General features: G+C 58.2%; 2 protein-coding genes across 2 annotated transcripts; both read right to left on the reverse strand.

Moving 5' to 3' along the window:
- Positions 1-747: 747 nt before the first annotated feature.
- On the reverse strand, positions 748-1998 carry LOC128065508 (serotonin N-acetyltransferase-like). The gene is made up of 3 exons (XM_052658684.1): positions 1836-1998; positions 1391-1545; positions 748-1053 (listed from the first exon to the last, which is right to left on the reverse strand). Exons 1-3 carry the CDS (start codon positions 1996-1998, stop codon positions 748-750), a joined length of 624 nt encoding a protein of 207 aa, XP_052514644.1.
- An 11038-nt stretch (positions 1999-13036) lies between these two features.
- Positions 13037-14289, reverse strand: LOC128065506 (serotonin N-acetyltransferase). The gene is made up of 3 exons (XM_052658682.1): positions 14127-14289; positions 13680-13834; positions 13037-13342 (listed from the first exon to the last, which is right to left on the reverse strand). The coding sequence occupies exons 1-3, from the start codon at positions 14287-14289 to the stop codon at positions 13037-13039; spliced, it is 624 nt and encodes a 207-aa protein (XP_052514642.1).
- Positions 14290-15014: the final 725 nt, after the last annotated feature.

A 15014-nucleotide genomic window follows, 5' to 3' on the forward strand; every position in this document is an offset into this window, starting at 1 on the left:
GTGGAAGCTTGGGGGACTTTCGAGGGATTTGTTAGGGGCAGAAACCAGGTTGGGGTCACCTGGAGGGTTTCAGGAGGTGCGCTAAGATGATGCTGGTAAATCCTTGGACTCCCGCGCTGCCTCAGCCCCAGCTGCTTGTAGAGAGAGTCAGGGGTCTGGCTGGGCTGAGGGAAGGGCTGGCCTGGCAGAAGCAGTGCTGGAGGTGGGGGTGCAGCTATTGGCCATTCACTGCACATCCCCCCAGCCCTTCACTCCACACCCGACGGGGCACAAGCACGGTTACTATGGGCAGGGAACCTGGGGCGCTGGGGTGATGGAACAGCTAGGAGGTGGCCCCTGCCCTTCCCTCCCCCCAGCTACCCCCACTCCAGAGCTGAGGACAAGAAGGGGCAGCCCTGGGTCTGCGGGGATAGGGGCTCCTTTGGTGAGACGCAGAAGCAGGGCTGCAGGATGCCTCCCACTGTCCCCAGTTCACAGACCCAGCACGTGTGGGCGCAGTTTGGATGCAGGGGGTCCAGAGGCCCTGGCATGGACAGAGAGGAGCACACAGTACTTGCGCCCCAGGAGGGCACCCGGGCTGGGAGCAGCCGCCCCGCCTTCTCTTTATTTCACCCATTCTCTCCATTCCGCCATCCCCTGGGAATCACCATCTCCCTTCAGACCAAGCAGAGCAGGGGGACGGCAGGGCAGAGAAGGGGACCAGCTGGGGACAGGGTAGGAGCCCCCGACTGTGGGCTCCCTGGGGAGTCAGCGGTCACTGTTCCGGCGCAGGGCGGCGTGGCCCCGCAGGGAGCAGTGCATCTCCGTGAAGGTCAGTGAGCCCACAACGATGGCACATGGGCCCATGGGATGGAAGCCGAACCTCTGGTAAAAGGGCACCAGCGCGTCCTCGCACATGAGCACGGCCCGGCGCACGGCCGGCTGGGCGCCCACGTGGTGCAGGTAGCGCCAGAGCAGGACAGAGCCCTTGCCCTGCTGCCGGAAGCTGCAGTGCACGGCCAGCGCGTGCAGGTGGGCGCTGCGGCCCCCGGGCCTGTGCAGTGCCAGCGACTCCTGGGCCGAGGGGCGGACATGAGTCAGGGTCGCCTCTATGCACCCCAAACCACCCCCGCTGGGCCAAGAGCAGCTGCCCCGAGAGTCTCCAGTCAGCCCCCTTCTACCCAAGTGAGGAGCTGTGTCCCCAGCCCCTTTGTGGTCCCCCTCAGGAGAGCCTTGAGCCCCAAAGGACTGGGCTGTCTTGCCGGGAGAGGACGCACCATGAGCTCCCGTGTTGGATCTGGAGGAAGACATCCCAGCCTCCCGCTCCTCCCCCATCTTCTGCCTCCATAGGAAATGGTCTCCTCCTTTCTTGAGGCCTTCCCGGGGCCAGGTAGTTTACCCCCATCCTCACCTGAGTAAGTCTCTCCTCGTCCCACAAGGAGCCGATGATGAAGGCCACGAGGCGGCCCTCCACGAACCAGCCCAGGGACAGCTCGGGACATAGGGTCAGGAAGTGCGGGACCTCGTCCAGATTCAGGGGGCAGTTGCTGGAGACAGAGATGAAGGCTGCGTCAGGAAGCGCGAGTGGGTGACCCCCAGTCCACTGAGCATCTACTCGGATGCTGGGTGGGCTCCCCGGGTCCCCAAGCCTCCCCTTGGGAAAGCATGGGATTCAGGGCTGCTCTTCCCCCCACTCTCCTGAGACACGCATGTGCTCCTGCACACGCACAAAACACACCGTCAGACACTCTGGGGGCCCGTCTGCCAAGGACAGGGGACTCCAGGGACTTCTCCCCAAGGGACAGCGGCAGGGTTCAGCAGAGTCCGGGACCCTGGGGGGCCAGGGGGCTGCTCACCCTCTCGCTCAATCTCAAACACGCCGGCAGCGTCCTCTGTGGTGAGGCAGCGGAACTCGTTGGCAGGGAGTGTGTGGCGCCGCTGGCGGCCTGGGGACCCTGGCATCCCAGAGGGCAGGTGCAGAGGCGAGGGTTTCAGGCAGTGGACGCTCGGCGTGGACATCCTGGGTGTGGCTGCCACCCAGGGGGTCGCCAGCTTCAGAAGGGGCCTGTGTGACAAGGGGGGTCCCTCCACACCTGTGGGAAAGGGGCGATGGTCAGGGGGCTGGTCCTCATCTCCCAGGGGGCCATCCAGGGCGATGGCACCTCTTGCCTCTGTTTCAGGAGACCTGGAGTGGGGAGTCTGGGCGCTAGGGCGGAGCGGGCATGTAGGGCATCGATTCCTCCTGCCTTGTGCCTGCTCTGGCTCCTTGGGCCCCTTTCTGTCTGTCTCCCTGACCCCCATCTACATGCAGATCCAGCTGTGCCTCCATTACGAAGCCTGTAATCTGGGAGTTGCCCTCCCCACCCTCCTCCACCTTCTCTCCCCTTGTCTCCAAGCTTCAAGCAGGGGACTCCTGTTCCCGGGAGCCTGTGAGAGGATCCCTCTTACCAGGACCACAGGGCTAGTTACCCTAGAGGCCGTCCTTGGGCTCAGGAGCCAGGGAAACCCAGGACCTGCTTTTGTAGCAGGTGTGGCCGGGCAGCGCATGACAGTGTCCTCAGAAGTTTCTAAGGCAATGCCCCACCTGCACGTCACTGCAGGCAAGACAAAGCCAGAAGGGCTGTGCCCTGTCCCCAGCCTCTGAGGGCAAAACCTTAGGCTGGCGTGCAGGATACAGAGGGGATTACAGTAGCTGATGAGGCCCCAGGGGTTCGGGAAGAGATCACTTGGGACCACTCAAAAACAAAAGTCAACCGAGTCCATTCTTAGATCAAATTGGCTTTATTCAGGGATTCATGAGTCAGAAAACTAAGATCATAGCATCTGGTCCCATCACTTCATGGGAAATAGGTGGGAAAACAGTGGAAAGAGTGTCAGACTTTATTTTGGGGGCTCCAAAATCACTGCAGATGGTGACTGCAGCCATGAAATTAAAAGACGCTTACTCCTTGGAAGGAAAGTTATGACCAACCTAGATAGCATATTGAAAAGCAGAGACATTATTTTGCCAACAAAGGTCCATCTAGTCAAGGCTCTGGTTTTTCCAGTGGTCAGGTATGGATGTGAGAGTTGGCCTGTGAAGAAAGCTGAGCGCTGAAGAATTGATGGTTTTGAACTGTGGTGTTGGAGAAGATTCTTGAGAGTCCCTTAGACTGCAAGGAGGTCCAACCAGTCCATCCTAAAGGAGAGCAGTCCTGGGTGTTCATTGGAAGGCCTGATGCTAAAGCTGAAACTCCAATACTTTGGCCACCTCATGCAAAGAGTTGACTCATTGGAAAAGACCCTGCTGCTGGGAGGGATTGGGGGCAGGAGGAGAAGGGGACAACCGAGGATGAGATGGCTGGATGGCATCACTGACTCGATGGACATGAGTCTGAGTGAACTCCGGGAGTTGGTGATGGACAGGGAGGCCTGGCATGCTGCGATTCATGGGGTCGCAAAGAGTCGGACACGACTGAGCGCCTGACCTGAACTGAACGTGAGTCAAGCACCATCCCACCTGGCAAATAGAAAGAAGTTCCAGGGCTTCCCTGGTGGCTCAGTGGTAAAGAGTCCGCCTGCCAAGGCAGCAGACACAGGTTCAACCCCTGATCTGTGCAGATCCCACTTGCCACGGAGCAACCAAGCGCCTGCATCGCAATCGTTGAGCTTGTGCTCTAGAGCCCGGGACCGCAACCACTGAGCCCAGGCAGCCTGGAGCCCCTGCTCTGCAACGAGAGAAGCCCCCGCAACGAGAGTCTCATGCATCGCAACTAGAGAGAGCCCGCGTGCACCGACGAAGACCAAGCGCGGTCATAAAGAAGCAAATAAATATTTAGAAAGGCGTTCCAAAGAGCTGTACAAAATCGGAGACCTTCAAAGGCTGAAGGGACCAGGAACGAGGAGAGAGCTGATGAGGAATTCCTTGATGGTCTAGCGGTTGAGACTCGGCTCTTTCACTACTGGGGCCTCAGTTTCAATCCCTGGTCGAGAAAATAAGATCCAGCAAACCAAATGGTGCAGCCCCAAAATTACAAACAAAAATTTTTTTTTTTAAATGAAAGAGCAGATGAGGTCTATCAGGAAGAGTACGTCACTAATGGTGACCAGGAAATTCCAGATTGACTGGTTTAGCATTCCAGACCTGAGAGAGGCAGAAGCTGCCAAGAGGTTAGGTGTTAAAACCTCAGTTTGGTGCGGCTTAGCACTAGGGACTCCATTTTGGGCCTGTCATCTATTTCTAAACAGTGTTAAGCCTCAGGGGTCAGGCTCTAACCTCTGCTCTGGTGTTCGCTGGTTGGCTGGGGCATCACCCTCTGTCCCCTGGGGACCTGGGCACACCCTCCTCTGAGGGTCCTTCCAGCCCTGGCAGCCCAAGATTGCTGCATTTATAGCACTTGATACCCGCTGAACCCTGGATCAGAGTCTCCTTTAATCCACATGACAGCTCCGCCCAGTGAGTATGAACCCCATGTCAGAGAGAGGGAAACTGAAACTCAGAGAGGTGAGGCGACCTGTATGTTACCCCCAGGGCTGCTAGGCCCCATCGATTTTCGCAGCTGTGACCAGTTCACAGCTTCGCCTCTCTCCTCGCGGTCATCAGTGTCCTCCAGTCAGGGTCTGCCAAGCAAAGGGAGCTAGTGAGCCACCTGTCAGCTCAAATCTGGTTCTCAGATGGGCAGGTGGGACCAGTGAGCCTGGAGACACACACATGGCTGTAACTGCACTGTTCAGGCCTTGCTGTGCCCACAGGGACAAGCCTCTGAAAGGGCTCCATCACTGACTGACCCGTCCCTGAAGCCCTGTCCACATACATTACCTCCTCCATGGTGTGGATAACCAAGGTCTGGTTCTGCGTGTGCACCTCTTTCTGAGCGCTCTGGGGAAGATCTCCAAAGGCAGGGTGTGTGTGCCAAGTCACTTCAGTCGTGTCCGACTCTGTGTGACCCCGTGGACTGTAGCCCACCAGGCTCCTCTGTCCATGAGATCCTCCAGGCAAGAATACTGGAGTGGGTTGCCATGCCCTCCTCCAGGGGATCTTTCTGACCCAGGGATGGAGTCCAGGTCTCTCGGGTCTCCTGCATCGGCAGGCGTGTTCTTTTGCCACCTCGGAGGATCAGTGCCTGTCGGGGGGTGGGGCTTTTTAAAAAATCCCAGCTGTACCCCAAGCGGCATGCAGGATCTTAGTTCCCTGATCAGGGGTGGAACCTACACCCCCCCCTGCAGTGGAAGCTCAGAGTATTAACCACTGGACCACCAGGGAAGTCCCCTCAAAGGGAGCTTTGGGGGAAGTGCTGGAAATGTAACGTTACGTTCTTAAATTTAACTTGTGTGATTTTGTGCATATTTGTTCTACTTGTTTACTTAAATATCCGGAAGACTGCTTCACCTAGCAGGTCCAGTCCAGAGTACCTGGTCTCCCTTGGCCTCACCCCATGCCCAGGGCTGCCCTCTGGTCTTAGTATCTGATGTGAGCTTTCCCTCCTGAATCTGGAGTCTCAGCAAACTGCCTCCTGCTCCCCTCTCCTCTGCCACTACCCCAGCCCCTCTTCAGGCCAGCAGATGGCCCCTGGCTTCCTTTTCCACCCTCAACTCACACCCTTCCTGCAGTTCTCAGCCCCTCCCTAGCCAGCACCCAGCCCCATTGATACACACCGCCTGCCCTATCGGCCCTTAGCTTCTACTCCTGCACAGCAGAGCTGACCCCTGCCCACACACCACAGGAGCCCCTGCTCTCACCAGAATCTGGGAGGCACTCCAGTGCTGGCCCGGCCAGGTGCTGCTGGGCCCACCCGGCCCTGACGCTGGAGTGACCTCAGATCAGCCCAGGTGCCCCCACACCCTTTCACCCAGGGCCCCTCTGCTGTCTGAGGCCCAGCAGAACCCCCAGAGCTCACATGACCCCTGCTCACCCCACCTGCCACTGGGCAACTTCCTGTCTGGACGACTGGACTTTTCAGGACTGACCAGAAGACTTCCTCAGGTTTGGCCTTCACACCTGCTGGGAGGAACATGTCCAGGACCTGGGCTGGGCACCCCCACCTCCAGCCTGGGTCCCAGAAAAGGCCTCCTCTGATAAGGGCTTCCCAGGTGGCTCAGTGGCTAAAGAATCTGCCTGCCAAGCAGGAAGATGTGCGTTCCATCCCTGGGTTGGGAAGATCCCCTGGAGAAGGAAATGACAACCCACTCCAGTATTCTTGCCTGGAGAATTCCAGGGACAGAAGCCTCACGGGATACAGCCCATGGGGTTGCCGAGTCAGAAACCTCTTAGCCACTAAACAGCAAAGCTCTTCTTAGATCCTGTGGCTCCGCCTTGCCCCCTGGTGGCTGATCACAACAGCCTGGAGCCTTGAAGAAATGCAGGCTGTTGAATGCACCTCTTTTGTTTGGACACCATATGGCCTATGCTTTCTGGAAAACCCGTCTAAGCACATGGATCCTCAGAGAACAAGACCAGTAGGATACAAAACACAGCTAAAGTGGGGCATGGCACCCATGATGGGCAGGAAAGGGCAGGGAAGGGTGATCACGAGGCCTCTCTCCTGGTTGACAGGAAGAAAATGACAATACCGTATTGCAGGGAGAGGGTGATGGGAACAAAGATAAGGGTGCCCTCTGCAGTGAAATCAACATCAAGAGTAACAGCAATAAAAATCTGCTGAGGTTTTTTTTGCCCTAGCCCCAAAGCATGCGGGTTCTTAATTCCCTGACCAGGTATTGAACCCAAGTCCCCTGAAGTGGAAACGCAGAGTCTTACCCACTGAACTGCCAGGAAATTCCCTACTGAGACATTTCAGATCACTAGACTCAGTAGTCAGAGAAGGCAGTGGCACCCCACTCCAGTACTCTTGCCCGGAGAATCCCATGGATGGAGGAGCCTGGTAGGCTGCAGTCCACGGGGTCGCTAAGAGTCGGACATGGCTGAGTGACTTCGCTTTCACTTTTCACTTTCATGCATTGGAGAAGGAAATGGCAACCCACTCCAGTGTTCTTGCCTGGAGAATCCCCATGGACAGAGGAGCCTGGAGGGCTACAGTCCACAGGGTCACAAAAAGTAGGACACAACTGCAGTGAGTTAGCACGCACGCATACATGTGATATGTAGAACATTTTTATACTAAAAAAGGAGTTTATCTCAAATTTCAATTTCACCAGAGGTCTTGAATTTTGTCTGGCAACCCTGTTTGTGAGGTATGAGAAGGGAAGTGGTCAGCCTGGGCCGGTAAAGGGCCGTGAGGGAGCCAGGGAGAATCACAGGTCTGCACGGGGCATGGGGCACAGGGCACAGGGAAGCGGCTATCTGAGCCTTGGGCTGGCTGGACCCTTTGGCTACCAAACCTCATACAGTTATCGCCTTCTTTTCAAAAGTCCACATTCTGCCATTTCACTTTTATGAAAGGCTTACATTAATACCTGTTTTCACTAACCAAAAGAAATCTGACGAGGATTTTCACTATTCCATAAAAAGAGGTGAAAATCGAAAACAGCGTTGGGGGGTTGTTTGGCAGCGAACAAACTGAACGCAATAGCAAAAAGCCCGAGGGAAGACGTCCAGGAACCGGAGAAGCCCTTGACTGAGGTTTTCACTGTGATTGCCAGGGCTTCAATGATTACAGGAAAACAGGACTAATTTTGAAACAGCCTGTGGGTTTAGGGCCGCTCTGCACGTTGACTGCCTGCCGAGGGTTCTATGATAGAACAACGCGTGAGTCTAAGCAGTCAAGCTTACTGTCCTATTCCCAGCCTTCCCCACCAGCCTCACCAGCCACACCAGCGACATCAGGCACAGCAGACAGCGACCCTGACCTTTGACTTTGAGGCAAGCAGGCCTAGAAGACACAGCTGTTAGTGACCTGCCTGCCCTGATGGATTCAGACGGTGGCGAGATGTTATTAAGTGAACTGCCTCCTCTCTGTCCTGCAGCCCAGTCTCAGGTACCTTCCTCCCCGCCAGCACCAAGACTGACCCTAACCCACTGTCATTACCACCTCTCAGCCTCCCAGTGTGTGCTGTCTTCCCCATTCTGGTGAGTAAGTCTAACTGTCATACATTATTTCTATTCGATAAACGCTGTGTGATTATCTTATTATTCCTGCCTTTGCTATATGTTAGTGTCATTTTAGGTTTTATGTGCTATTTGGTATGATTTGGAAGGTTATTTGGGGGATCTGGGAACACTCAAAAGTGTTTCCATATAACTTAATGGTAATTGCTTCTTCACTTTACGCCCTTTCAGCTTACAAAAGTTTTCATGAGAACTCCCTACTTTCCGACAGTGGGGGAAACCTGAAATGTACACCCTAGTTTGATGCCCCCTGCTGTGACTGGCACCTGTTCAGCTTTCCCTGCTTCAGAACCGTGGTCCTCATGCCTGGCTGCCCATTTGAATCCCACAGGAGCTTTAAAAATATTCCAATACCTGTCTCACCCTCCGAGATTCTGATATTGAAGTCCTGTACCTTCCGCAGGGGATTCTCCTGTGCAACTTGGGCTCAAAATCAGTACTCAAAGTGCCTGTTCTCCCAACAGCCTTTCAGTCATGATTTTGCAACCTGTTTGTCTTCCTGTGGGGAAAGAATGTGGGTCACCCAACAGAGGTACCCAGCCCGCCGTGTGCACAGAGCCCGGGAGTTTCAAACCTCTGTAGCCCCAGCCATTGCTTCCAGTGGAGTCTGTGGCAGTGGGCGAGAGTATAGCCGGACCAAGAGCTGCCTGGCTGGAACTTATGGCAGTGCGCACGTGGGTTGAAAGAGAATTTCCAGACACATGTATTGCAGAAAGGAGTGAGTTTATTAAGAACAAAGAGAAGAGAAACGTGGGCACTGAGAGCACAGCAGGCCGACATCTCCTGACAGGCCAGGGAGAGCCGACCCGACAGAAGGGAGAATAGAGTTTATTACTGGGAGATGCTGTTAGAATAGCAGGTGCTCAAGGGAGGGACGACGCTTTTCGTGGGTTGCTGTTGTCGTCCAGTCACTAAGTTGTGTTCGACTGTCCGGGACCCCCTGGACTGCAGCATGCCAGGCTCCCCTGTCCTTCACTATCTCCAGGAGTTTGCTCACACTGATGTTCATTGAGTCGGTGATGCTATCTGACCATTTCCTCCTCTGTCGTCCCCTTCTTTTGCCTTCAATTATTCCCAGCATCAGTGTCTCTTATGGGTTAGTAGACAGTGTTTAAAGCCTCAAGACAAAGAAATTTCTTGCTGGAGAGCTGACTTTAGGTGATTGGTTAGAGCGCTATAGGGTGAGCACTGGCTCACTTGACTCATCTGGGGTCAGGAAGCTGGCTGGTGATGATCAGGGGGCTTTTGGCAATGGTAACAAAAGGGTTCAGTCCACTTTGGAGGTGACCGTGGTTCTGGACTCTGCTTCTGTGGCCTTGGGGCAGGACTCCACAGAACTGCTGGGAATACGTAAGGTTCCCCAGAGGACCCTGCTAGAATAGTGGGGGACATGATGAGGGCCCCCACAGAGACCCTGGAATGAGATGGAATTCCCGCAGAGGCCTAAACCCACAGTTCAGCCCCCTGGGCCCTTGGAAACCCCACCCCACACGACTTCCCTTCCTGGTCATGACATTTTTCTCTTGTGCCCACTCCACTGCCTGTGGCTGTTCAGAGGCCTTCTGGGGCTCTGCCCAGGCTGGGGGCTGAGGGGGCAAGAGAAAAACGCCATCTACCCGTGAGGCAGTCACAGGTGACACCACTGTCACTCCAGTGTAGAGACGAGAAGCCAAGGGTGGGTATGGGATGCAAAGTCAATGCCATCAGATGTGTCCGAGTGGGGACTCCGGCTCGGGGGCTGCGTCCCAGGCCCCTGGTGATGGAGTTCTACTCTCTATGCCACGGACTCCCTCCAGCACCAGCCCCCTTGAGAGGGTCCTGCAATCACGGCTCCCCCGGCTCTGACTCGGCTCACCTCTCGCTTCTTCTCCCCAGGTGCTCCCCTTTAGGGATCCCATTGTCACCTCTTCCACCAGATCTCCTCTGGGGCCCCCCAGCCTACAAGACAGGGCTACACACACCTGGGTGCCAGCTGTGGCTGCCCACCAGGTCTCTCCCACAGGCTCTGTGGTCCCAGGCAGATCCTGGGCAATGGTGGGCTCCTGCTCCAGAACATTCTGTGACAGTGGAGCCAGGTTGTCAAGGGCACGTGGAGAACCCCAGAGGACCATGGGACCTGACTGCCCACCTGCCCAGCAGAGCCTCCCTCTGACCCGGCTGAGCCCCCACCCGACTAACGCTCTGTAGCGGTGAGATGACCAGACAGACCTGGCTGTCTTCATGAAAGAGAGGACATTGGAGTCTCAGTATGGGAAGGATGTTCTGAGGGGCTGCATGTCCCCACAGGGAGAGTGGGGGCTGAGCTGCGGGATGTTCTCTCGGGGCCGAGGGTAGGCAAGATGAGCTGATAACCAGAAGAAAGGTGAGGAGACGAGCAGACCCAGAATCAGGAGCATCACAGAACCCAAGGAGTGGCCAGTAGCATCTCCTGCAGCCAGGAGTGCAGAGAAGAGCTCAGCTTCACCCTGATGGCTGCTGGGAGTCCTTCCAGGAGAGAGGGGTGGGGGCGGGTAGGGGCCAGAGGCACCAGGGTTCCTCCGGGTGACAAAGCAGAGGTAGCAACAGGGCAGAGGACATCGGTGAAAGGTATACTGACCCACCAGCGTGGCCAAGGCCTGGAGAAGTCTCCCCACCCGACCCTGCCTCAAGCACAGAGACAACGGTAGCTCAGAGGCACCGAGGAGGCCTGGCACAGGGTGGTACTGACCACCAGTCTGGGCCAGGCAAGCAAGGGCCGCGTCGGTGTCAGGGTCCCAGGGAGCTTCTCAAACGGGGCCCCACCTGCTCCCTCTCCTCTTCCATGTGACAGCTGTGAGATTCCCACTGCTGATTCCTTAATCCCCGGATGAGAGGGAACAGCCGAACCCCTGATTCATGCTCCGAGGTCACCTCCATGCTGGGACCCCGCCCTTCACTCCGCCTCTTCTCTGCTTTCTCTCCGTGACCTTGACCACCGCCTGCCAGCACATCCCACAGCTACGAGTTAGCCCAAATGAAGTCGCCCTCCTGTGACCCTTCTTGACCCTAAGAGTCAGCAGTTTGTTGATCAGTTCCTCCTCAGGCTGTGGGCTTGTTCAGTGTCTGTCTCTCCCGACGTGTGCCGCCCAGAGCAGGCTGCCTGTCCTGCTTACAGCCCTGGGCGTGCACACAGTCGGTGCTCAATGTTTGCAGGAAGTGGGGAAGGGAGGAGTCCAGCAGCTCCAGCGGCACCTGCCTGTACCCCGAGGCTCTCAGCTTTAGGGTCCCCACCCTGGGAGGGGACAACACATAGGATAACCCGGGCCCCAGAGTTCACGCCTGGATATGCCCGGTCCTCCCCGCAGGCTTCCCACTGGCACCTGGAAGTGACCCTGTGCCCTCTCCACCCACCCTGCTCATCATCTGGCTGTAGGTCTACCCCTGGCCCTCACCTGCCTACCCTTCACCAGCCGCTTCTGCAGAGAAGTACAAGCTGGACCAGGAGCTACACTGACCACCTACCCGGCGGGGCCAGCACGGCTGCTCCCACCCAGCTTGGAGGAGGCAGGGACTGTGTCTGGACTGGGTTGTCGGCCTGCACAACGCCCGCCCACCACACATCCCAGAGACCCCACGGGGCTGGCCCTGCTCCCAGGAGCTCCCTCCCCCAGGAAAGGCTGAGTCTGAGGGGAGACACTCCTGAAGGGGGGCTCCTTGGGAGACCAACGCCCCCCTTCCTCAGGCACAGGGTGGGGGACACTCAGAGCCTGTGCGTCTCTGCAGCTCGGGGCTGAGGCCTGACAGCCCCTGTGCTGCCCTACCGTTGGGAGCCCTCCTGGGGGTGGGCTGCTTTCTTCCAGGGTCCTGAGCTGCTGCTCCGCCCCCACCTCCGGCTCTGCTGGTACAGTCCTCTCCCCATTGCTGTGAGTGCGCCCCTCCTGGGGACGAGGCTGGGGTTCCGGCCACGTTCTAAGCCCTGCCTGGCCACGGCCCCCTGCCTCTTGCCCCTCCCCATAGCAGAGTCAGGGTCTGCTGGGCGGAGGGGAGGGCTGGCCGGGCCGAAGCAGTGCTGGGGTGGGGATATAGCACTCGGTCACTCACAATGCCTCCCTGCTGCAGCCTCGGGAAGCAGAGACCAGAACCCACCCCGGGACTCAAGGGTGCGGTACACGGCGCCCCCGTGATTGTCCCAGGAAGCATGCCCAGCGAACATTCTTGGGGCGGCACGTGCTCTCTGCCCCGCTTCACTGCCTACCCCAGCGTCCGATCCCACGGAAACAAACAAGATATTCCTGATCAACAGCAGAGCCTTAATTTTACTCCCTCTTTACGGTGAGCTAATCCAACTCCCCTGTATAGCTATTCCCTAATGATCTCATGTGACTTCTGCCAATAAAAGTGCGGGCTGAAAGGGGCCATTTTGTCTTCCTGCCATGGTGGGGGGAGGGGCCTGACTCCCTGCTGGCCAAATTATATGTGTCTGTCTTTTCATTTCGTGCTCAGCCCCGTTTCAGGTCTATCTCACCCGCTGTGCAGGACGCGGCACCACCACTCAGTCCTTCACCCCCCACCCGATGGGATGGAAGTTACTGTGGGCAGAGGACCCAGGGCACCTGGGGTGGTGGGGGAGCTGGGAGGTGGCCCCTGCCCTTTCCTCCCCCCAGCTACCCCCACTCCAGAGCTGAGGACAAGAAGGGGCAGCCCTGGGTCTGCGGGGATAGGGGCTCCTTTGGTGAGACGCAGAAGCAGGGCTGCAGGATGCCTCCCACTGTCCCCAGTTCACAGACCCAGCACGTGTGGGCGCAGTTTGGATGCAGGGGGTCCAGAGGCCCTGGCATGGACAGAGAGGAGCACACAGTACTTGCACCCAAGGAGGGCACCCGGGCTGGGAGCAGCCGCCCCGCCTTCTCTTTATTTCACTCATTCTCCCCGTTCCACCATCCCCTGGGAATCACCGTCTCCCTTCAGACCAAGCAGAGCAGGGGGACGGCAGGGCAGAGAAGGGGACCAGCTGGGGACAGGGTAGGAGCCCCCGACTGTGGGCTCCCTGGGGAGTCAGCGGTCACTGTTCCGGCGCAGGGCGGCATGGCCCCGCAGGGAGCAGTGCATCTCCGTGAAGGTCAGTGAGCCCACGACGATGGCACATGGGCCCACGGGATGGAAGCCGAACCTCTGGTAAAAGGGCACCAGCGCGTCCTCGCACATGAGCACGGCCCGGCGCACGGCCGGCTGGGCGCCCACGTGGTGCAGGTAGCGCCAGAGCAGGACGGAGCCCTTGCCCTGCTGCCGGAAGCTGCGGTGCACGGCCAGCGCGTGCAGGTGGGCGCTGCGGCCCCCGGGCCTGTGCAGTGCCAGCGACTCCTGGGCCAAGGGGCGGACACGAGTCAGGGTCGCCTCTGTGCACCCCAAACCACCCCCGCTGGGCCAAGAGCAGCTGCCCCGAGAGTCTCCAGTCAGCCCCCTTCTACCCAAGTGAGGAGCTGTGTCCCCAGCCCCTTTGTGGTCCCCTTCAGGAGAGCCTTGAGCCCCAAAGGACTGGGCTGTCTTGCCGGGAGAGGACGCACCATGAGCTCCCGTGTTGGATCTGGAGGAAGACATCCCAGCCTCCCGCTCCTCCCCCATCTTCTGCCTCCATAGGAAATGGTCTCCTCCTTTCTTGAGGCCTTCCCGGGGCCAGGCAGTTCACCCCCATCCTCACCTGAGTAAGTCTCTCCTCGTCCCACAGGGAGCCGATGATGAAGGCCACAAGGCGGCCCTCCACGAACCAGCCCAGGGACAGCTCGGGACATAGGGTCAGGAAGTGCCGGACCTCGTCCAGATTCAGGGGGCAGTTGCCGGAGACAGAGATGAAGGCTGCATCAGGAAGCACGAGTGGGTGACCTCCAGTCCACTGAGCATCTGCTCGGATGCTGGGTGGGCTCCCCGGGTCCCCCAGGCCTCCCCTGGGAAAGCATGGGATTCAGGGCTGCTCTTCCTCCCACTCTCCTGAAACATGCATGTGCTCCTGCACACGCACAAAGCACACCGTCAGACACTCTGGGGGCCCGTCTGCCAAGAACAGGGGACTCCAAGGTCTTCTCCCCAAGGGCAACAGCGGCAGAGTTCAGCAGAGTCCCGGACCCTGGGGGGCCAGGGGGCTGCTCACCCTCTCGCTCAATCTCAAACACACCGGCAGCGTCCTCTGTGGTGAGACAGCGGAACTCGTTGGCAGGGAGCGTGTGGCGCCGCTGGTGGCCTGGGGACCCTGGCATCCCAGAGGGCAGGTGCAGAGGCGAGGGTTTCAGGCAGTGGACGCTCGGCGTGGACATCCTGGGTGTGGCTGCCACCCAGGGGGTCGCCAGCTTCAGAAGGGGCCTGTGTGACAAGGAGGTTCCCTCCACACCTGTGGGAAAGGGGCGATGGTCAGGGGGCTGGTCCTCATCTCCCAGGGGGCCATCCAGGGCGATGGTGCCTCTTGCCTCTCTTGTAGGGGACCTGGAGCGGGGAGTCTAGGGGCTAGGGCATCGATTCCTCCTGCTCTGTGCCTTCTCACCAGCTCCCTGGGCCCCTTTCTCACTCTCTGAACCCCTGTTGATGTGCAGTTCTTAGGGGCGGCTGTCCCTCCCTTACAAAGCCCATGAGCTGCACATTCCCCTCCTGCCCTCTGCCTCCTTCTCTCCCCCATCCCCAAGCCCTAGGCAGGGGACTCCTGCTCTCAAATTCTAGGAGCCCAGGGTCCAGGGTTCCACTTACCAGGACTCCTGTGTTGCAGGAGCTCTAATGTTCCCCCCACAGAGCCACCACTCCGGGAGCTGTTCACACCCTCAGGACCAGAAAAGCCAAGACACTTGTGATGTTGATCTCAGAGATTTCTAATCCCCTGCCTGCCGCACTCCCACGTTACAGGCAGATGCAGCCAGCAGGGCTCTGCCCCCCAACCCCCGACGCTGAGCCCTGTCCCTGCTGGCTGAGGCTGAAACCTCAGATGGCACGTGGATGTGGAGGATTACAGTGGCTGGCTGAGGCCCCAGGGTTTGGGGGGATGAGCACGGGG

Source organism: Budorcas taxicolor, chromosome 19 (assembly GCF_023091745.1).
Source record: "Budorcas taxicolor isolate Tak-1 chromosome 19, Takin1.1, whole genome shotgun sequence".
NCBI classification, from domain to species: domain Eukaryota; kingdom Metazoa; phylum Chordata; class Mammalia; order Artiodactyla; family Bovidae; genus Budorcas; species Budorcas taxicolor.

Excerpts from the sequence above, each read along its gene's own strand:
- LOC128065508 (XM_052658684.1), bottom strand. The coding sequence starts at position 1,998 with ATGTCCACGCCGAGCGTCCACTGCCTGAAACCCTCGCCTCTGCACCTG. Across the intron at positions 1,546-1,835 it reads GTTTGAGATTGAGCGAGAGG|CCTTCATCTCTGTCTCCAGC; the intron begins GTGAGCAGCCCC and ends TTCCTGACGCAG. Across the intron at positions 1,054-1,390 it reads ACGAGGAGAGACTTACTCAG|GAGTCGCTGGCACTGCACAG; the intron begins GTGAGGATGGGG and ends CCCTCGGCCCAG.
- LOC128065506 (XM_052658682.1), bottom strand. The coding sequence starts at position 14,289 with ATGTCCACGCCGAGCGTCCACTGCCTGAAACCCTCGCCTCTGCACCTG. Across the intron at positions 13,835-14,126 it reads GTTTGAGATTGAGCGAGAGG|CCTTCATCTCTGTCTCCGGC; the intron begins GTGAGCAGCCCC and ends TTCCTGATGCAG. Across the intron at positions 13,343-13,679 it reads ACGAGGAGAGACTTACTCAG|GAGTCGCTGGCACTGCACAG; the intron begins GTGAGGATGGGG and ends CCCTTGGCCCAG.